The 22,991-nt window shown below is 37.8% G+C and overlaps 1 protein-coding gene across 2 annotated transcripts in view; it reads left to right on the plus strand.

The window, feature by feature from the left end:
- LOC124614053 (tyrosine-protein kinase Abl) overlaps nucleotides 1–22,991 on the plus strand; it is a 445,084-nt gene that overhangs the window by 390,775 nt on the left and 31,318 nt on the right. Inside the window, exon 13 of one of the 2 annotated variants that reach the window (XM_047142887.1) lies at nucleotides 771–892. In XM_047142887.1, the coding sequence (XP_046998843.1) occupies nucleotides 771–892 (122 nt within the window). The remainder of the gene's footprint in view (nucleotides 1–770; nucleotides 893–22,991) is intronic. The other variant, XM_047142888.1, reaches the window with a different exon arrangement.

Below are 22,991 nucleotides of genomic sequence, written 5' to 3' on the forward strand. Positions count from 1 at the left end.
ATTAGAGAGATCATACATCTGGGTCTTCTACAGGGATATATAATCGCTGTGCCAAGGGCTGGGAGTGGGAGTTGCACAGAGATGAACCAGGATGTGCATGAGCATGGAATAGCCTGGTGCGTGTCCCTTGCCGCTCTTAATGAATACTACAGTGGCATAATGGCCAACACCGTACAAGCAGTATTATAAAAAGTCAATGCTAAATGTTGAATTCATGGCAGACGGATACTCCAGTACTGCAGTATTGTCTTGTGTGGCACTTTTTACACTGCCTACTTAAATTTCGTCTTCTTCGCGGTATCTCTCCCACATCTTTTTCTCTCTCTTACCTGGCTTATAGTTTCTGACAAAAGAACTTGTCAAAATTAACAGTCTACATCCTGTCAGAATATTTCTGTGCTGGTCTTTTTTGATTGCGAAATATACCATTTTATCTATTTGTGTGTGCTGTAAAATGAAACTTTTGTTTGCAATTCATACAACTTCTAGTCTTGTATTGTTTTAAGAAATAGTATAGGGAAGACATCTAAAGAAAAATTTTTTTGTTTATGGATTTCCGTTATAAATTATGAATTCTGTTTTATCTTACAATAGTCATTAATTGTTAAGCAACTAAACATAATAGACAAATATAATTGTATTTAGTACTGAAGATCTGTTTAAAAAACTTGTTCTAATATGTCATTGATAACATTATTATATAAGTATTTATTGATTATTAATGTATTAAGAGAGTTTATATTTACAGGCTTGCATTGACCCCCTCGTAGTCTGCTCTCTTCTTGCAGTTCCTTCCGTGACAGCACCTATGTTGACCATGACCCATTGCAGCCTCCAGATCAGCAAGACGAGACAACCTCTGATTTAAATGGTATTGATAAGATATTTGAAGGTATCCATTCTGCAAACTTTCTGCCTGCCTGCAGTGGACGTGCTGCTTTGAGTGTGCCTGCATTTTTTATATCTTCTGCATTTTTATATTTGTAGCTGCATCTGAATGAAGTATATTGTTGCTCGGAGTGAAAATTGTTCAGACTTAATATTTTGAGCTGTCTGTTCGAAGCAACTTCAACTTAAATTGAATTAGACATATCGTATTTAGTTTGCTTACCTGCCAAATTATTTTAAAGTTATATCATTTTCATTTTTCGTGTCATAGAGTACATGTCTGTCATCATGAAGGTAGTTTTGATAAAGACAACAGACAGAAAGCTAATATGTTAAAGTATATAATATTAGGAACTGATAGTAGATTCAAACATAAATTTGAAAGTAAAGAAATCTTCAATAGGTGCACATCAGAAAGATACAAGAGACTCCCCAGAAGGAGCAGGATTTATTGCGACAATTAGGAACACTAGGTGCATAGAGGTCTAAAATTAATCAACGGCAAACTCATATAGACTATAATTACCATATGTTTCTAGCATTTTTCTGGATGGGTAAAGAATATTCCGCCATCCTTTGAAGCTGCATATGAGATAGTATTATTTCTTCTTCCGATATTTCAGCTGATGTCCATACATCCTTCTTCAAGGTGAGCTGCTGACAGAATTTAAACTAGTTGACACAATACTGTGGAATAAATATGGATGCATAAGAGAGGATACGGTTAGAAACAAGAGCATGAGGCGTAGCTAAAACTATGCATCTAAGAGTAAAACATATCAAATGCAGAGTCAGTGTCTCCATAGTACTTGCAAATTATGTGACTTATTATTAAAATGGATGGCACATGTTGGAATGCCAGACAGCAAAGGCCCGGAACAATAATTTCTCTGACAAGGAAAGTGCCTACCTCCAACACTCAGAACTGCATAAAATGTGCTTAGAATATAAATTACTCAACCCAAAAACAGTGGTATGAATCATTCGCACACAACATTGTCTTACCATGAGAGACATTTGGAAAGTATAGATTGGTACTCACCACACAGAGGAGACATTGAGTCACATACATACACAATGAAAATGACTGCTAAAATATTGAAGCTTTCATTCCCGTCCGTCTGTCCGTCCGTCCACCCTACTGTCCTACTTTGGAAGGAGGACTTTGTTTGAAAGCTAAAAATTGTAGCAGTCTCTCTCATTGTGCCTGTCTGCAACTTGATACCTCATGTATGTGATGGGTAGCAATCTATCCTTTCCCATCGTGACATTCCATTGTTTGTTTCACAAGAGACATTGGAATGGTCACCCATTCAAAGTCTGAGAGAGGAACTTTTGTAACACGAAGAAACAAAATACAGACATAACGAAAAACACACGTGTTTCAATGTTGTGACTTACCACTATCTTCCCCTCTGCTTAAAATAATTATTCCATCTTAATAACAAACATTTTCTACTTACCTCTTAATGTTGGACAGCTATTCAATCTTGGAAGTGCAGGAGGTTTTTTTTTATGGAAGTGGTATAAGCAATATGGAGCACCACAATACACATCTGAATAAAACCACTCTTTCACATTTGATATCACTTTCGAATTCAAGCAGTCTGATATCAAATGTCACACTAATTAGTTTTTCAAATGATATTGGTATGTCAATTTTCAAATGATATTGGTATGTCAATGCTCTAACTCCGTTTTTCACCATTCATATTGTATGATATGCTTGCACTTTTGTCAGGAAAGTTGATTGTATAGCACAGAGTGAAATCTGATCATGAAACCATTAGTTGTGTTTTTTGACATTTTAGTCTTAGAAAATCTGCAGTAATCCTCACATACAGCTTACATTGCGTAAAGAAATACACATCAAGAGGTTGGTAATATTTTATTATCTTTGGTGTGTTGTTGATCCTATCATATGGATATTTTGCTTGTTTGTGTTGTCAAAGTCCGTGTCGTAGACCTTCTATGTTTCTCATGGTAAGATGCATGGTTTTGCATGTGAATGACTCATAGCACATTTTCGTGCAGTTCGGAACATGTTTCATGATTTGTTGAGCTTAAGTCCCTCTCTTGGTTCAGTAAGTGGTCTGCTAATTTTCATTGGTCATTGCATGGATTACAGGAAAGTCAGGATACTGGTCACAGCCTTAGACTGTTGATATTCAGTGGTCAAGGAAGCTGTGGAATTAAAATTAGCTGACAACCTGCTCAACTGAGATAATGGTTTCCAGCTCAACAAATTAAGGAAACCACTCAGTCCACATAGGTGTTCTGTGTCTTCTCTGTATGGCTTTCTAACACATGCCCTCCACTTTAACAGTCAACCACATAAATTGTGGGCACTGTGGAGAAGCTGACCTTGCATTTCCTATATTGTACCCTTAGGTGCATAGTTTTATTCTTGTTGCTTACTCTGTTACCTATGATGCATATGAACGGACTCCAAAGTATTGTGTCAGGTGGTTTGTATTCTGTTAGCGACTCACCTTGAGGGTGGATAAGGTTATCAGCTGAAATATCAGAAGAAGAAATAATACTATTCTGGGTTCCCAGACACATGCTCGAGAGATGATGGATAATTACCATAGTTGGTGTACTTGGATTGACAAGATGATGTTTTTATCAGCTGCCAGATGAGACAAATCAGTGACAGTCATTCAAATATATCCAGAACCTGACATCACAGTACTAATAGAGGCAGAATTTAACTAACCTATTAATAATGGATGCATTAAGAAAACGCTGCTGTGACCAACTAGTCCAACAGCCCATTTTCTAGCGAGATAGTTTAGACGTATCGGCTACAGAGAGATCTTATCTTTTTGATTATTACCAGAAAGTCAAGATCATCAACCACAATGCTGTTATAGTGGCAGCACTCACTAGGGGAAGAAAGTTCATCAAGTAAGATAGGAAAACTTCTGTGTTTGAATGAACTGATAGACATTTAGTAACCGCCTACTCAATACGAGTTAACAAATCGCAGAAAACACACACACACACACACACACACACACACACACACACACACACACACACACACAGATTTATTGGCTACATTGTGCCAGGTGAATATGCTGTCCTGGTACAGTTTATTTACTGTGCGCATGCATGGGATAGCTTGAAAAAGGATTCATCCAAAAAGTACCAAAGATTTGATGTCGTTTATGTGCCTGTCAATAACTCAGCACCTTCTCTATTTGCTGAGTCATTATCCGTTCACCTAAATTATTAATGTTCTACCAGAACTTTCCATTACATAATTGCCACTTATTTGTTGTCAAAGCCTAAACACATTATTACTGACACTCTATGAAGTACAAATTTTCAAGAGTCAGCAATAGATAATATCTTCAGACCTAATGCAGCTAATATTCAAAACATCCTGCAATTGCAAGTAAATTTCATGATGTCTGCCTGTTGTAAAGCTATTCTTAATTTGAAAATAATGATGTCCCTGGAGGAAAAGATGTTCTGTTGAAAAATGTACTCAGGTACAGAAAAATTAACCTAGTAAATAGTAGATCTACATTAACTGGTAGATTCTGTTCCTCTAGTTTTCAGAAAAGCAGTAAATGTTATGCGACACTGCCGACTGGTCACGACAGCTAGCAAATACAGGTGACCTGAGTTGTATGACTATGAGTGACTGGGATCATCCACTGTAAGAGATTTCACATGACTGTCATTTTGTGACTTGGGTTTTTAGGCAGATGATGAAATCATTACAGTGAGGCAGTTCAATTATTGTTGTGGATAGGTCTTACTGTTTGGGCACTCCATACCTGATAAGATGTCAGATGGAAATAGTTAAAAGAAAATGTAGGTGTGGGGTAAATCCAATACTAGTTAAAAGGAAAGCTATGGGAGAATTCCATCACTTCACAAGGATTTTGAGAGCAATTCTGAGAAGTTCTGGGATTATTACCGGATGTGTGCAGAGATTTGCACAAATGCTAGTTTCAGAGTCAGTTATGTCACTTCATGTTCTTTTGGGGATATGAAGCATATCGCTGAAAACATATCTAATGAAGCCATTTCCCACACAACTTGGACCATCAAAATAATATGTAGTAAACAACTTTCAAAGACAAGGCACATTATTGAGTGTGTCTTTGGTATTGCGACCAGCAAGTGTCAAGTGCCTCAGACGTGTACTGAGGTCAATCCTGATTTGACTGATGCAGTTGTGAAATGTATGTGCTTGTTGTATTGTCATCAATAAAGAAGGTGAAAGATATGCTGCATCATTAGAACAACAATCACAAACTGAACATAGGGAAGCTAACATCAGAATTACTTTGCTAGGTGAAAACATAAATGCCACTACTGCTTATATGATCAGAGGCAAATTTGCAGCATATTTTTGTGAACGTTAACCAGATACGTCAGTATTTGCATGTGTGTTAATGTATTTCATTAGTCAACTAATTACTCCAAAACTCTTCTGAACTATTAAGATGACATATGTACACTAAAAAAAGTGACTATATACTTACAGTTGCTGACAGCCACTTCCTCTGCAATTTCATCCATAGTTTTCACTGAACATCACGAGAATGATACTGAATGTCTTTCATGTTCCACAGGTGTGATTTCTGCACAAACTAGCCTAATTAACTTCTCACAATCTACATTAATGACATTTCTGGTTGTAAAAGAGTCTGTACTAACAATGAGATTCTAATCCTGCTGGAGGTAGATTTATCACTGTTTGCTTCTTATCACCCATAGTAATTTCAAATATCTACTTGTAATGGACATTATCCTGTAACACTGTTTGTAAAGTGATCTGTCACACAACTAGCCTAAGATAAGATACAAAAAAAGTGATAGGCTCAAAGACAATTTCTATATTGGATGGCAAATGTTCAGCAGATAGAAAAGTAACATAGAGTATCTAACAAAGAAACCCAATACAACTGCTAATGCTCTCAATACACATAAACAGCTTATCAGGAAGGATCAGGAAGCACTATCAGTTTTATTATGGACCCTATTGTTTGCATGAAAGTATCATAAGTGGATGGCGATCGGGAATGCAGGACGCCTTTGACAGAGAGAAAGAGAAATGAGAGGGTAGCATCTGATGGAAAAAATTGGTGGTAAAGCTTAGGAGCCTATCACATAGTGTGAATATTTTGGGGGATTGTTAAGGGCATTTAGAAAGTGGATGAACATGGATGGGATGAAGAGTAGGGGAGGCAAATGTGAGATGTAGATTTACTGGAGTATCCCTGGAAATTCCAGTGAATCTGTAAATGAAACCACATGCAAGATTTTGCTATGACCATCTGTATATAGAACTGCTCCTGCATTGAGAATCTTTGCAAAGTAAGAATGTCAGCAGACAGCTCTGGAATTAAGATTTGCTGCCAAGATTGTAGCAAGTAAGAACTGCATATTCAAAAGCGTAACAGAGACGCTTGGGGAACTTTGGAAGAATACAACATCGTTCTTTTGAAACCATGTTGGGCAAATTCTGAGAACCCATTTTTGTGGAAGACTGGGCAACAGCTACAATGCTTCCATCATATATCTTGCGTAAGAATCAAAAGAATAAAACAAGGAAGATTGGATGTGTACTGAGGTGGCTAGATTAGCTTTTTCATCATCATCATCATCATGAAAGAAATAGGCATGAAAAACTTAACTTCTGAATAACATATTGACAGTAGTTTTCCTTACAATGTACGTATGAGAACAGGCACATGAGAGCAACTTAGAGAGAAAATTATTAAGTAAAAATGTTCAACACTGTGAAAAGAAATTCTGGAGATGGAACTGAACTGGATGAAACAGTTGGAAAATTTCTTGACAGAAGTAAATGTAAAAGGATATAAAATGTCAAACAATATTACGGACTGGCATATGAATTTGTTATGTAAAGATTTAGGTATGGGAAAGGATTGTTAACACTGGGAATCAGGAGAATTTGAAAATTTTCAACTATGCTATCATCTAAATATATGTGATGATCGGTTTTGCTCCTAGCACATTGTGTAGGAAGAAAACTTTTTTGTTATTAATAGAAACTTCTTGCCTGACTTCTCTTTCACTCTCACTATTCCCATGGGGTTTAAACTAAGCTTTAACATGGACATAGGGGTTCTTTAGTGTACTAATATTGTTTGAATTAATGTTTTGTTTTACAAAGTCTGTTAGTACAGATTTGTTTTGAACTAAGTCAAAGGCTTTCTTAAAGTCTGTTTATGACAAACAAATAGGTAGGTAGGTAGGTAGGTAGGTAGGTAGAGAGAGAGAGAGAGAGAGAGAGAGAGAGAGAGAGAGAGAGAGAGAGAGAGAGAGATAATGAAATGGCTTTATGTGAATCCATGGCTTTGCGGCAGTAAGTATTGATAAAATTCTCTTGAGCTTCCAGCCGCATTGTTTGTTTAAAATCCAAATGGCACTGTTGCTTGGGAGAGCCTAATAGTAAAGCCTAATAGTAAAGAGTTCCCTCTCTGGGTGCAGTGGGTTCTTTCCTCATCATATGTGAAAGTTGTGGCCAAAATGTATATGTTCATTGTAGGTGATAATAGTGGATGTGTGTACAATATGATGCCATATTTGTGTTGTATTATGGTGAAAGTAGAAAGAGGGAATGAAACATGGCTCAGGAATAAAGCTTACACCTCTAGAATAGGATGCCATATTTGTGTTGTATTATGATGAAAGTAGAAAGAGGGAATGAAACGTGGCGCAGGCATAAAGCTTACTCCTCTAGAATAGCACAAAGAGGACCACCAAGCTTAATGTCCATATCTGGCAAACAGATAACAAGCAGATATCAAGTAATCTCACTCCATGAGACACTGTAGAGATTCTTAGAGTCCTGGGCATTGGCACAAGGTCTGGTGATCAAGAACTTCATAACACCATCTCTCTTCCCCTAGCTGGCCACTTATTTTATTAGTGCGTAAAATTTCCTTCTTCATCATGATTGAAACTGGTTGCCACCGAGGCAAGTACTAGGAGTGTGCACTAGCGATCTCAGCTATGGAGGTGGTTAGACAAAGTGGTAATTCATTCTAATTGCTCTTTTGAATAATTATTTTCACAATTTGCAAATGGTCTATTAAGTTGCACCAGCAACTGAAACCAGCTTCTTGTGTTGCTAAATAAATGTCTAACGTTTTTTCCTATGCTTGCTAATAATTTTAGTGAATATCTAGCTCATTAAAGAAAGTATGATAATAAGTTAATAGTTTTTTTCCATGTCGTTTCCCAATTTGTGAAAAATAACAGTTGCAGCACCATAAGCATTCCAATTTTAAAAAATTGTTATCTTTCAGACACATTTTGCAGATAATTTTGCAAGTTTCTACAGTTATATTTTCTTCAAACTTTTATTTTCTGTATGGAGACACTATTATCTTCTGGGATCTTTGCTTTCTTTACATCTTGAATGACTTTACACGCTTCACCTGATATTACTGCAAAAAGTCATTATTTGCACTGCTGAGTATCTTATGCTTCTGATTTATGTTTTGAACTGTACTGTAATTTTAAGAAATCTTGAAAATCTAGTCCAACTCTCTCTTTGTAATCAGTTCAGCCTATTTTCTTGAATGATAAAATGTGATCTCCAACCAGCATAAATTTCTGTTATGTTTCTTTATACAGTTTTCAATTTTTTTATATAAAAATGCTTGTATTCATATACTCTTGCACAAATTACTGAATAGGTTTTAATCATTCAGAGTATCTTGTCATTTTTATTCTCTTTAATAACTACTTTGAAATTCTCACCTTTTCCTTAATAATTGTCCTGTTTCATGTCAGATTTACTTTTCTCTTGCCTCCTTTATAACTGTTACACGTCTTTCTCTTTTGCTTGTGGTTAAATAATTGTCCATTGGGCATATATTTTTTTTTTCCTGGTCTTGCTGCTTTATTTAAGCTCCCAGTTGTTAAATATCTTGTGGTAATCTATATTTTTGATGATCCCAAGTCTTTTAGCTTTGTGTACTTTGGATCTTACTAGTCCGTGATCTGTTGAAATTCTTATGTGATTTAAGATTGTCACATCTTGTATGATTTGATTATTGTTTGATCAAATGTAATCAGTTTCATATTTTTGTTCCATTTGGTCTGTGCCAGATCAATTTGGTATTTTTTTTCTGGAGGACTGTGTTATGGACAAACCACATGCCTTTTCCAACTGTTTCACTACTTTGTGACTTGTGTCATTTCTGGTATCATATTCAAAGTTTCACACTGAAGAACAATAGTTTAGCTTTCGTTCTACTTTCACATTAAAAGCAATCTTATCATGTTGTAGTACAATGAACTGTCCTTAATAAAGTTTCATCACTCTACATAGAGATCTAATACATTTTCATCACAAGACGAGTACATTGGTGTATATACCTGAATAATTTTTGTGGAGTATATTTTATTTATTAAAACAAGTTCTGCTACTTTTCTTGAGATGGATTTAGTTTCAGTACTGTTATTTTCGATTGTTTTGTGTGCAATAAAACCTTTTACAGAATTTTCTCTATGTTTTGTTTTTCTGTAGTAAAATGTATATTCTGGAGTTAAATCTAATTGGTCTTCATTTTTCTCCTTACAGTTCTGATAACTGTACTTTATCCCATTTAACTCCCCTCACAACTCACCTAACCTGCCTTCAGATTCCAGTGTCCTCCAGTTTATTGTTGCTAAATAAAAAATAGTAAAAGCAGTTGGGTATCTAAGGCCCTTGTAGTTGTCTATTTAGTCAAACATTGTGTAATAAGTTATAGGCACAGAAATTAGTGGATGTGCCTCATGACCTGAATCTACTGCTCCCAACATTCTTTCACTCAATCCAGAATACTCATATTCCAATAACTCACACATGGAAGTACAGCCTGTGACAAACCTGGCCATAGTATTCTAGGGAGCCAGAGCATGAAGTTTTCTAAGACCCTTAACATTACTAAACCTTGCTAGAACTGTACTTAAGCAGTCTTATCTGAAATTTGAGTGCTTCTGGAAGCCTGGGATCAATATATCCTGTTTGTGCTAGCAAGGATCTCAGGTCTCCAGTCATGTAGCAGTTACTACATTTTTGTATCAGATCATAATCCATTTGGATCACAGGGTAGCGTATTCCTATTACGCCTTGCTGTGTGCAGTTCATGGGGTTAGAAGCCAATACTTGTGTTCTGTGCTTCTACGCAAGCAGGACAGAAGCATGATAATCCCTTCTAGCGTTGTGAGAATAGTGCTCAAATACCACAATGGACTAGGATTAACCTCTTCTCTCTTTTCAAAATAGGAAATGAAAACAAGAAGTAGTGCAGAGCCCAAAGCAAAGCGTACACAAAGTGTTCGCTGACAGTTACAGTGCATCTGTTTGCTGAGGTTGATAGTGTTGTAAATGTGGTACTTCAGGCCCATTAGCTACTGGAATCTTATGCAACTGTAGCTCAAAACATCCCCTCCTAAAACTGACATAATAAAGTGCCCAGGTTTCATCAGCTGCATAGTTTGAAAGTCTTGAATGGTTACTGGAATCCAGATGGATTGGTTCTCTTAACTCTCCTTAAGAAGTAATTAAGGGCTCTCCCCCCATATCTTAGAGTCACTGTTTACAGCCACCATTATCAATAAATAATAAATTTCATGTAATTCTTGATATATATGTTACCTTCCTGCTATCCTAATTAGAAGCTGAGGGCTCTTCTCTAACATACTCATATTACTCATTCCATGTACACTGTCTTCCATCTGTTCACTGTTGTGCACAATATTCTAAATACAGGGTGTATACGACCCGGGACAACAGGGAGATCCGGGAAAAACCCGGGAATTTTTTCTTCCGGGAGAAAACCAGGAAAAACCTGGGATATTTTTAGAATTCCGGGAATTTTTCATTGTTTTAGTTTTCAGTTAAATTTTTGTAATGTTGACTGGTCAGAACCGATACTCTAACAAAGGATATTACTGTATCCCCCTACTGCAGAATCATACTTCAACAATAAACCATAAACGAGAGAAAAAATGAAAATAACTTAAATTGCAAAGGAAATACGCCATATACGACGACGACACACAGTGCTCATGCAAGCGTCTGCCAATTGAAAATGTTTCAAAGGCTTTAGGAAGACAATGCAATGCTTCATAACAACAAATTGCCTCCAATGAGTGTGAAGTCGCAACTGTTTACATTCGATTTGCTTAGCAGTTACGCGCGGGCTCATGCGCATGTGCAGTTGAGTCACGTTTGAGTAGTAGAATCTCCCGCTACTGGCAACAGGAATGTGGCTGTTGGCTGTGCAAGCAGTCGCAGCAAGCAGCTAGATGCTATTGGGAAAAGGGGGTGCCAAATTCATATTCTTGAGGAGAAAAACTTATTTCGCAAAGCATCTAGCATCCAGTGCACATTTGCCTATCGATTATTCATATGATTTTGAAACGCTTCCCTGTTGGTTTTTGAACATTTTTGAACACATTTTAAGTTGATTTCTGAATGAATCATTAGTTGACTTTTGAATGAATGCATGCATAGTGTAAGTGATCTCTCTGTTAGGGGAATCCTCGTCGCATCAAGAAATAAACTTTCCACAGACAAAAGGGGACGGGGCTATACGAGCTGAGGGAGTAAAGCCGAATGGATGAATACCAATCGCTGTCTGATTATGTGGCTGATTGGGTTTGCGAATGATCTGCATTGTTATAATTACTAGCGAAATCCATATGTTCAGACTACCAGAGTGGAAATAAATGACTAACAGGAATAACAGGTAACAAAGAATCCGTATTATCTTCTCGGTGTATCCAGGAAAACGAAATTTTGCCAGAAAATTTTTGGCCAGATCACTACACTAGTAAGGACCAGTAATACAGTCCCCGGCTAGCAGCTGCTTAAGTTCTATTCTGGAAGTAATGCGGAAAGCGTGTTGTTCGAACACGTAATAACACCTAACCAAAAAATAATCGTGGGATAACTACACCTGTGGTTCTGGCAGGGTTAGTGAAGTTAAACAGCGAACAAATTTTGACAGTGGCAGCAATAGCTACAGAATTGATAATGGCCAGATTATTTTTTTAGAACGAGGAAGGAGAAGAGACGGGGACATCACACAAGTTATGGAAGAATAAGACGATTCCAAATTTATATAAAAATTTCATAATACTGCTTTTCGATCTCGTGCTTGAGAAGCTGGTGCGTATGAATGAAATGTGAAACTATTTCCTAACACAAAGCTTTTTGCTTGTCGTAGGCCTAATAGTCATTTGATATTGGTACTTATTGGATTGTATTCTGTCGTGTTATAAAAATGGCCATTTGTGCCAAAACAGTCTCGTTTATTTGGTGTGTGTGACAAAATTGCTACCATATTAGAAAGGCCTGTTTTGTTTTATTTAGCAGACAGTGACAAAATGGACGTAATCAGATCGAGAAACCACACAAGTCTTGGGTATTATTTGTATTAACAGCTTTTTCAGTATTAGATAACGACATTTCGATTTTTCATGTAGCAAAAAGTTTGAAGAAGTTTGATGAGGTAATAGATTCTTTCGCAGAAAGGAAAGCACGCCATGTAAAGCTGTAGCAAGATTAGAGAGAAAAAAATGCTAGGAGCTAAGGTTTGAAGAAATGTGTAATTTCTTGCTTATTTCTTGTCAGTATTGGTTTTATATATCCAATATTTAATTTTATGTCACACAAAACAGCAAGTTATTAACTAATAGAAAATAAGAGTGTCCAGATTTTCTGAAAAGTTCTTGTTCTATCGATTACAAATAATCCCGTCCATTGTAAATTGTGAGATTTTTTTTAAAGAGGAGCAGGCTGTCAAATGGGCCAGCTGGGAGCAGGAGTGGCACCACAGGACATCACAATTTCCACTCTCCTGAATATGGTTTGGATGTGCAGTAGAAAATTGCTTTATGAAGAGGCGTGGCAGTGCACTATGGCATACATATGTTTTATGTTTCAGACTTTTCAGAAAGATGTGCACTACAAGATGAACATATTTTGAAAATTCGATTTTTTTTTTTTTTTTTTTTTTTTTTTTTTTTTTTTTTAGTATTGACCCGGTTCGCAAATGTCGTAGATCCAGGCCTGATACGCAGAGCAGTCTGAGCTATAGTGGGTAGTCTCCACGTGACCCGTGTTTATATTTAGTGATTTTGCTGTTTCCCCTTCATTTACTCTCATATCAAATGAAAACAAAATGGATATCTGTGGCCGGGAGCTATCAAGTGAATTAAAACACATTCACATAATTACAGAAGGCTGAAATATGTCATTAGTTTCAGATTATATTTTATTTTCAACTTTCTGACAGTCAAGCATTAATCGCCTTGCGGAGCAATGAAGTTATTTTTGTCTGTTTGCTAAAGAAATTTGACTTTTGTTAACCTTTTCCACAGAGGCAGTCAATGTATTTGAAACGAAATGTTTAATTCCACAGTACTGGCTAGTTTCAACTGTTCGCTGCATTTCAAGAGAAAGTTTTCATTTTCAAGCACGTGTGGCATTATGCCATAATAAAGACCCAAACATGATATAATACAGTACTGATGCTCCAAGAAAATTTACATCCCGAAAACTACACTGAAAAGCTTAATATCAGGTCTTGGTCTACTTCATTGGGAATCTGGGCATACAAATTTGCCCTTTAAGTATGCACTTCAGATGTGCACATTTTAATATGGTTCACGAAATTTCGATGCTCTTGCAGTATCCTCTGATGTCTTGTTTCTTTTATGACACAATGTATGATCTTTCAATGTTTTACACGTACATACATGCGGGCTTCCTATGCCATGATAGCTACCCAAGCGCTGTGTCGCCTGTTATCTGCGCTCTCTGGCAACTGCTGAAACGAATCTATTTCTAGCAGGTCGCAGGAAAATATTACGAATAGTGGTTTGAAAAGCGTTACTTTCAAAGTAAATATCCTTTTACGTAAGTTGAACTATGTGCTAAAATGTACCATGAATTTATTAAACCCCAGAGCATTTGACACTCATTTAAAAATCAACTCTTTGATGATGAGCCATTTGTAAGAATTTCGAACCCTGAAGATCAGACATTTATGCCATTGATAAAAATTTTACTGGCACATTTGTGTGATGTATCTTAAAGTGTAACACGCGCAAAAAAGATCAACAGTATATGCAAAAGCTTAGCTTCTCTTGCAGCTTGAGACCAATATTATATGTGAAAGCTTTGCTTTCCTTGTAGCAACACTATGTATATTAATTTAAACAATTAACTTTCCTTGTTTGTGTGTTCGTGCTACTTAACAGTGATGTTGCTGTGGGCTGGCTACATCACGTGTCCTAAGCTCTGAATATCCGCTGTCATCGGCTGGCGAGATCCCGTGACGTGAGCTACGAACGGCTTACAAAAGCACATCGAAATCTTGATTTCAATTATTCGGAAAGTAACATGCGGTGTTTGGTGGAATTCCAATTTATACCTTCATGTTGTTGTTGTGGTCTTCTGTCCTGAGACTGGTTTGATGCAGCTCTCCATGCTACTCTATCCTGTGCCAGCTGCTTCATCTCCCAGTACCTACTGCAACCTACATCCTTCTGAATCTGCTTGGTGTATTCATCTCTTGGTCTCCCTCTATGATTTTTACCCTCCACGCTGCCCTCCAATACTAAATTGGTGATCCCTTGATGCCTCAGAACATGTCCTACCAACCGATCCCTTCTTCTAGTCAAGTTGTGCCACAAACTTCTCTTCTCCCCAATCCTATTCAACACCTCCTCATTAGTTATGTGATCTACCCATCTAATCGTCAGGATTCTTCTGTAGCACCACATTTCGAAAGCTTCTATTCTCTTCTGGTCTAAACTATTTATCGTCCATGTTTCACTTCCATACATGGCTACACTCCATACAAATACTTTCAGAAATGACTTCCTGACACTTAAACCTATACTCGATGTTAACAAATTTCTCTTCTTCAGAAACGCTTTCCTTGCCATTGCCAGTCTACATTCTATATCCTCTCTACTTCGACCATCATCAGTTATTTTGCTCCCCAAATAACAAAACTCCTTTACTACTTTAAGTGTCTCATTTCCTAATCTAATTCCCTCAACATCACCCAACTTAATTCGACTACACTCCATTATCATCGTTTTGCTTTTGTTGATGTTCATCTTATATCCTCCCTTCAAGACACTATCCATTCCGTTCAGCTGCTCTTCCAATTCCTTTGCTGTCTCTGACAGAATTACAATGTCATCGGCGAACCTCAAAGTTTTTATTTCTTCTCCATGGATTACCTACTCCTAATTTTTCTTTTGTTTCCTTCACTGCTTGCTCAATATATAGATTGAATAACATCGGAGAGAGGCTACAACCCTGTCTCTCTCTCTTCCCAACCACTGCTTCCCTTTCATGCCCCTCAACTCTTATAACTGCCATTTGATTTCTATACAAATTGTAAATAGCCTTTCGCTCCCTATATTTTACCCCTGCCACCTTCAGAACTTGAAAGAGAGTATTCCAGTCAACATTGTCAAAAGCTTTCTCTAAGTCTACAAATGCTGGAAACGTAGGTTTGCTTTCCTTAATCTAGCTTCTAAGATAAGCCGTAGGATTAGTATTGCCTCACGTGTTCCAATATTTCTACGGAATCCAAACTGATCTTCCCCAAGGTCGGCTTCTACTAGTTTTTCCATTCGTCTGTAAAGAATTCTTGTTAGTATTTTGCAGCCGTGACTTATTAAACTGATAGTTCGGTAATTTTCACATCTGTCAGCACCTGCTTTCTTTGGGATTGGAATTATTATATTCTTCTTGAAGTCTCAGGGTATTTCGCCTGTCTCGTACATCTTGCTCACCAGATGGTAGAGTTTTGTCAGGACTGGCTCTCCCAAGGCCGTCAGTAGTTCTAATGGAATGTTGTCTACTCCTGGGGCCTTGTTTCGACTCAGGTCTTTCAGTGCTCTGTCAAACTCTTCACGCAGTATCATATCTACCTTTTCATCTTCATCTACATCCCCGTCCATTTCCATAATATTCTCCTGAAGTACATCGTCCTTGTATAGCCCCTCTATATACTCATTCCACCTTTCTGCTTTCCCTTCTTTGCTTAGAACTGGTTTTCCATCTGAGGTCTTGATATTCATACAAGTGGTTCTTTTTTCTCCAAAGGCCTCTTTAATTTTCCTGTAGGCAGTATCTATCTTACCCCTAGTGAGATAAGCCTCTACATCCTTACATTTATCCTCAACCATCCCTGCTTAGCCATTTTGCACTTCCTGTCGATCTCATTTTTGAGACATTTGTATTCCTTTTTGCCTGCTTCATTTACTGCATTTTTATATTTTCTCCTTTCATCAATTAAATTCAATATTTATTCTGTTACCCAAGGATATCTACTAGCCCTCATCTTTTTACCTACTTGATCCTCTGCTGCCTTCACTACTTCATCCCTCAAAGCTACCCATTCTTCCTCTACTGTATTTCTTTCCCCCATTCCTGCCATTTGTTCCCTTACGCTCTCCCTGAAACTCTGTACAACCTCTGGTTTAGTCAGTTCATCCAGGTCCCATCTCCTTAAATTACTACCTTTTTGTAGTTTCTTCAGTTTTAATCTACAGTTCATAACCAATAGATTGTGGTCAGAGTCCACATCTGTCCCTGGAAATGTCTTACAATTTAAAACCTGGTTCCTAAATCTCTGGCTTACCATTATACAGGGTGTTTCAAAAATGACCGGTATATTTGAAACAGCAATAAAAACTAAACGAGCAGCGATAGAAATACACCGTTTGTTGCAATATGCTTGGGACAACAGTACATTTTCAGGTGGACAATCTTTCGAAATTACAGTAGTTACAATTTTCAACAAGTGATGTGAAAGATACAGAAGACAACGCAGTCTGTGGGTGCGCCATTCTGTACGTAGTCTTCCTGCTGTAAGCGTGTGCTGTTCACAACGTGCAAGTGTGCTGTAGACAACATGGTTTATTCCTTAGAACAGAGGATTTTTCTGGTGTTGGAATTCCACCGCCTAGAACACAGTGTTGTTGCAACAAGACGAAGTTTTCGACGGAGGTTTAATGTAACCAAAGGACCGAAAAGCGATACAATAAAGGATCTGTTTGAAAAATTTCAACGGACTGGGAACGTGACGGATGAACGTGCTGGAAAGGTAGGGCGACCACGTACGGCAACCACAGAGGGCAACGCGCAGCTAGTGCAGCAGGTGATCCAACAGCGGCCTTGGGTTTCCGTTCGCCGTGTTGCAGCTGCGGTCCAAATGACGCCAACGTCCACGTATCGTCTCATGCGCCAGAGTTTACACCTCTATCCATACAAAATTCAAACGCGGCAACCCCTCAGTGCCGCTACCATTGCTGCACGAGAGACATTCGCTAACGATATGGTGCACAGGATTGATTACGGCGATATGCATGTGGGCAGCATTTGGTTTACTGACGAAGCTTATTTTTACCTGGACGGCTTCGTCAATAAACAGAACTGGCGCATATGGGGAACCGAAAAGCCCCATGTTGCAGTCCCATCGTCCCTGCATCCTCAAAAAGTACTGGTCTGGGCCGCCATTTCTTCCAAAGGAATCATTGGCCCATTTTTCAGATCCGAAACGATTACTGCATCACGCTATCTGGACATTCTTCGTGAATTTGTGGAGGTACAAACTGCCTTAGACGACACTGCGAACACCTCGTGGTTTATGCAAGATGGTGCCCGGCCTCATCGCACGGCCGACGTCTTTAATTTCCTGAATGAATATTTCGATGATTGTGTGATTGCTTTGGGCTATCTGAACCATACAGGAGGCGGCGTGGATTGGCCTCCCTATTCGCCAGACATGAACCCCTGTGACTTCTTTCTGTGGGGACACTTGAAAGACCAGGTGTACCGCCAGAATCCAGAAACAATTGAACAGCTGAAGCAGTACATCTCATCTGCATGTGAAGCCATTCCGCCAGACACGTTGTCAAAGGTTTCGGGTAATTTCATTCAGAGACTACGCCGTATTATTGCTACGCATGGTGGATATGTGGAAAATATCGTACTATAGAGTTTCCCAGACCGCAGCGCCATCTGTTGTTGAAAATTGTAACTACTGTAATTTCGAAAGTTTGTCTGCCTGAAAATGTACTGTTGTCCCAAGCATATTGCAACAAATGGTGTATTTCTATCGCTGCTCGTTTAGTTTTTATTGCCGTTTCAAATGTACCGGTCATTTTTGAAACACCCTGTATAATCTATCTGAAATCTGTCAGTATCTCCAGGCTTCTTCCATGTATACAGCCTTCTTTCATGATTCTTGAACCAAGTGTTAGCTATGATTAAGTTATGCTCTGTGCAAAATTCTACTAGGTGGCTTCCTCTTTCATTTCTTAGGCCCAATCCATATTCACCTACTATGTTTCCTTCTCTCCCTTTTCCTACTACCGAATTCCAGTCATCCATGACTATTAAATTTTCTTCTCCCTTCACTATCTGAATAATTTCTTTGATTTCATCATACATTACTTCAATTTCTTCGTCATCTGCAGAGCTAGTTGGCATATAAACTTGTACTACTGTAGTAGGCATGGGCTTCGTGTCTATCTTGACCACAATAATGCGTTCACTATGCTGTTTGTAGTAGCTTCATAATAGTTTGTAGTACCTTCAAAATAAGAAAATATGCAGCGTACATGTTGCTGCACATCAAAGGTCTTTTAAAACGTGTTTTCCCCCCCTGAGTTTCGTTTTCTAAAGTGCCGTGAAATTGTACGCCCGTGCATAAAACCATTCAAAGGATTGGTAAGAGAAAATATACTGTCACCCTGGAGAAAGCATATTTTTAACCAGGAAAAAACCGGGATTTTTTTCCTTGTCCACATATACATCCTGAAATAGAAACCAAGTGTACTTTGTATCTAATGCACTCATCATTAAACATCTCCTTTCTATGCAGAGTATAGGTTGATTAAAAAAAGTCAGATGTGCTCAATTCGGTAAAGTATTGATGAATTTCAGACAATAGAAGAAAATTAAAGTTTGAAAGAGCTAACTGAGGGGTGGGCATTGACCTAAAACTTTACTGAAAATTAATAACCTCTATTTTTTATAGCAGCAGAAAGGACACAGAGCATCATCATTTGAAGGTCTTATACATCTTTTATGTTCATTGAAACATAATTGGAAAACTGTGCAATTTGGTTGTGAAATCTCTATACATTTTGTGGCATGGTATTATTTCAAACTTTTTAAATGCATCAAGTTGTTGAGTAGCAGCACGTTTGTTATGTAGCTACATTATTGCATGTTGGCGGCATGCTATTGGATGTTCTGCAACAGATGACACAACATTTATATTATTATTTAATTGTATAGATAAAAAATCTACTCACCAAGTGCCAGGACACATATAAAAGACTGTTGTGATTGGCAAGCTTTCGGAGCCAGTGGCTCCTTCTTCAGGGAGGTGGGTTAAAGGGGAAGGAAGAAGAGTGAAGGAAAAGGAATGGAGAGGTCTAGGAAAAGGGGTAGGTTTCACGAAAGTCACCTAGAACTGCAGTTCATGGGAGACTTACTGTACGGGATGCGAAGGAAAGACTGATTGTTGGGGACTGCATCAGACGAGATTTGAAAACATGAGACCTTAAAGGTGGAAGACAGGGTAATATGCAAGACAGAGATTACTGCTAGAACATTGTGCACAAGCTAATAAGAGTGAAAAGCTAAGTGCATTGTACATAACAATGGTGGGAGGGGGCAGTGAAAAATAGATTTGAAAGACAGTGAAAGACAGAGAAAACTGAAATGGAGTGAAGCACAGAGTAGTTACACTGGAGAAAAGCCGAAACAGAACAAATTAACATAAATTAAGGCCAGTTGGGTGTCGAGAACCAACATCATGTTGCAGTGCTAGTTCCCACCTGCGGAATTCCAAAAAACTGGTGTCTGGGGGAAGAATCTAGATGGCACATGTGGTGAAACAGGTGCTGAGGTCATGAATGTTGTGTTGTAGAGCATGCTCTGCAACAGGATATTGCGAGTTGCCAGTATACAGATTTTTTATCTATTCAATTAAATAATTTTATCAATAATTGATTGTTTTTGATGTAACAATTATTTTGTGATTGATGCTTTGTCAGTGGCTTCATGGTTTCATGAATATTTAATGCAGTGATAGTCAACCTGATCCCTACCACTCACTAGTGACATTCCAGCTTTTGTGGTGGGCAGCAGGTGGTAGGAATTTTAAACATTTTCATTCAGTTTTCATAAAATTTTGGCATAAAGTATTTGGTAAGTTGTTATTATTTGGTTTAACTTGCTAAAACTTTGCTTTATAATTTTTATAAAGAAAAGTTACTTCCCAACATTATAAATTGCCATTACTGTTGAATCAATGGGCGGTAAGAAAATTTCACTATCAACAGAAGTGCAAAAGTGGGTGGTAGGTAAAAAAGATTGAATGCACCTGCCTTAATGCATGTAACAATATATTGCAGTGCATGACTACTGGATGTGTTGGGACCATTTTTAGAAAATTTCAATATAACACAGATGTTTCAGCTTCAAGTAATTAAAAGAAACTATACATTTTGAAACTATACATTTTGATCTGTCCAGATGACTGAAATATGTATTTTTCCTTGAGTGAAATTTGTATCTGTTGCTATATTATAACATACTATGTGATTTGTGAATATATCTCTCTCTCTCTCTCTCTCTCTCTCTCTCTCTCTCTCTCTCTCTCTCTCTCACACACACACACACACACACACACACACACACTCTTACACCATCCACCTCCCTCTCCTTGTCACCTCTCATCCTCCCTGCCCATCCCATACACCCCATTTCCCTGTGCTCGCTCTTTTTATCATACTTGTATCTTTTTAAGGATTGGTTGCTTATCCGATGAAGTATTTTACCTTCTTACATGTGTCAAATATAAAAAAGGAAAAGAAGAAAAAAAAAAGTCTCCAGCAAAAAGAAGTTAGCAGTGCATTGAACTGTTTTCGACATCCTCCAGTTAACCAATCAGAGTGAAACTCCATTTAATAAATTTCTGCCGTTAGTGAAAAGACATCAAAATACTGCATTTCTTTTGTAATTAGTGCAAGTTGTGCATCCAGGGTCAGCAATTGGAGGAACAGATACATTTCGCCTTTTAAACCGGGAATATTAACTATACAGCAATGTCTACTTTTTAATGTCTACTTTTTAATACTGTAGTACAAAAATGAATAAGTAATAATTTTGTTTATCACAAAAACCATTGCATTAGAGTATATCTGTGGAATTGTTGTGTAGAAAATTTAGTAAAACTTCATTGCAATCTAACGAACTTTTAGCATTTATCAGAAATGAACCTATATTTTTAGCTTGCATAGAACAGTTAAAAAAAAAATTATATATATATATATATATATATATATATATATATATATATATATATATATATATATATATATATAAACAAAGATGATGTGACTTACCAAACGAAAGTGCTGGTACGTCAATAGACACACATACATACACACAAAATTCAAGCTTTCGCAACCAATGGTTGCTTCATCAGGAAAGAGGGAAGGAGAGGGGAAGACGAAAGGATGTGGGTTTTAAGAGAGAGGGTAAGGAGTCCTTCCAATCCCGGGAGCGGAAAGACTTACCTTAGGGGGGAAAAAAGGACAGGTGTACACTCGCGCGTGCTCGCACACGCACACATATCCATCCGCACATGCACAGACACAAGCAGACATTTGTAAAGGCAAAGAGTTTGGGCAGAGATGTCAGTCGAGGCGGAAGTAAAGAGGCAAAGATGTTGTTGAAAGACAGGTGAGGTATGAGTGGCGGCAACTTGAAATTAGCGGAGGTTTCTTCTCGTTATCTGCCAGGCCTCAACCTCTGCTAATTTCAAGTTGCCGCCACTCATACCTCACCTGTCTTTCAACAACATCTTTGCCTCTTTACTTCCACCTCGACTGACATCTCTGCCCAAACTCTTTGCCTTTACAAATGTCTGCTTGTGTCTGTGTATGCGCGGGTGTGTGTGTGTGTGTGTGTGTGTGTGTGTGTGTGTGTGTGTGTGTGTGTGTGTGTGTGCGTGCGTGCGAGTGTATACCCGTCCTTTTTTCCCCCTAAGGTAAGTCTTTCCGCTCCCGGGATTGGAATGACTCCTTACCCTCTCCCTTAAAACCCACATCCTTTCGTCTTTCCCTCTCCTTCCCTCGTTCCTGATGAAGCAGCCGTTGGATGCGAAAGCTAGAATTTTGTGTGTATGTTTGTGTTTGTTTGTGTGTCTGTCGACCTGCCAGCGCTTTTGTTTGGTAAGTCTCATCATCTTTGTTTTTAGATATATTTTTCCCACGTGGAATGTTTCCATGTATATATATGTATATATATATATATAGTCTACCTACAAATTTTGATTAGGGTGACAATTAATGGACATTCAGTAGCCCAAAAATAAATCTGTATTTGAAACCTGGCAAAAAAGTTGTAAATTGTTTTCAAGCTGTCAGTGAGCTGTATGTGTTTGTAGAAAGTGAAATTGAAAGATTCTTTGCATCAAATGTGTAACTGCCATAAGTTACACAGAGTAAACATGAAAATCCTCCTGTCATACAACTCAACATGAACTGAAAGTGACCAGTAAAGTAAAAATGAGCCAGAGATTGATCAGTCACATTTTAGTTCTTGCAAATTATTACATTAACCCCATAACTTAACAATTTTTTTCCAAATTATGTTTCAAAACATAATATTTTTTATTAATAAAAACATACTATAATGAATGACATTGCATACAGACATATAAAGACAGCTTTTAAAGCTCAAAATAATGAGTTACAAAATTTTGAAGATCAACAATAATAAAATCACTAGTATACTCATGCACTGGACTGTCTAAAATACCCTGGAACTTAGTCATTTTTTAGTTTCTATGTAATTATGAAGTCTAACCATGTGTTTCACAATGGTTTCCTGTGAACATAACTCTTGGAGAGGCTGGATGAAGCACAGTCGATGTACCAGTATTTATTTCATACAACTGGCAAGCACTTGTCACTCAGCTGACGAAATGTCGCCATTTTCAGTAACTAATGAAGTGACATCACAGTCTTCTTCATTTTCCGACCTGAATTCAATG

The sequence above is a fragment of the Schistocerca americana genome, chromosome 4, assembly GCF_021461395.2.
Source record: "Schistocerca americana isolate TAMUIC-IGC-003095 chromosome 4, iqSchAmer2.1, whole genome shotgun sequence".
Lineage (NCBI taxonomy): Eukaryota > Metazoa > Arthropoda > Insecta > Orthoptera > Acrididae > Schistocerca > Schistocerca americana.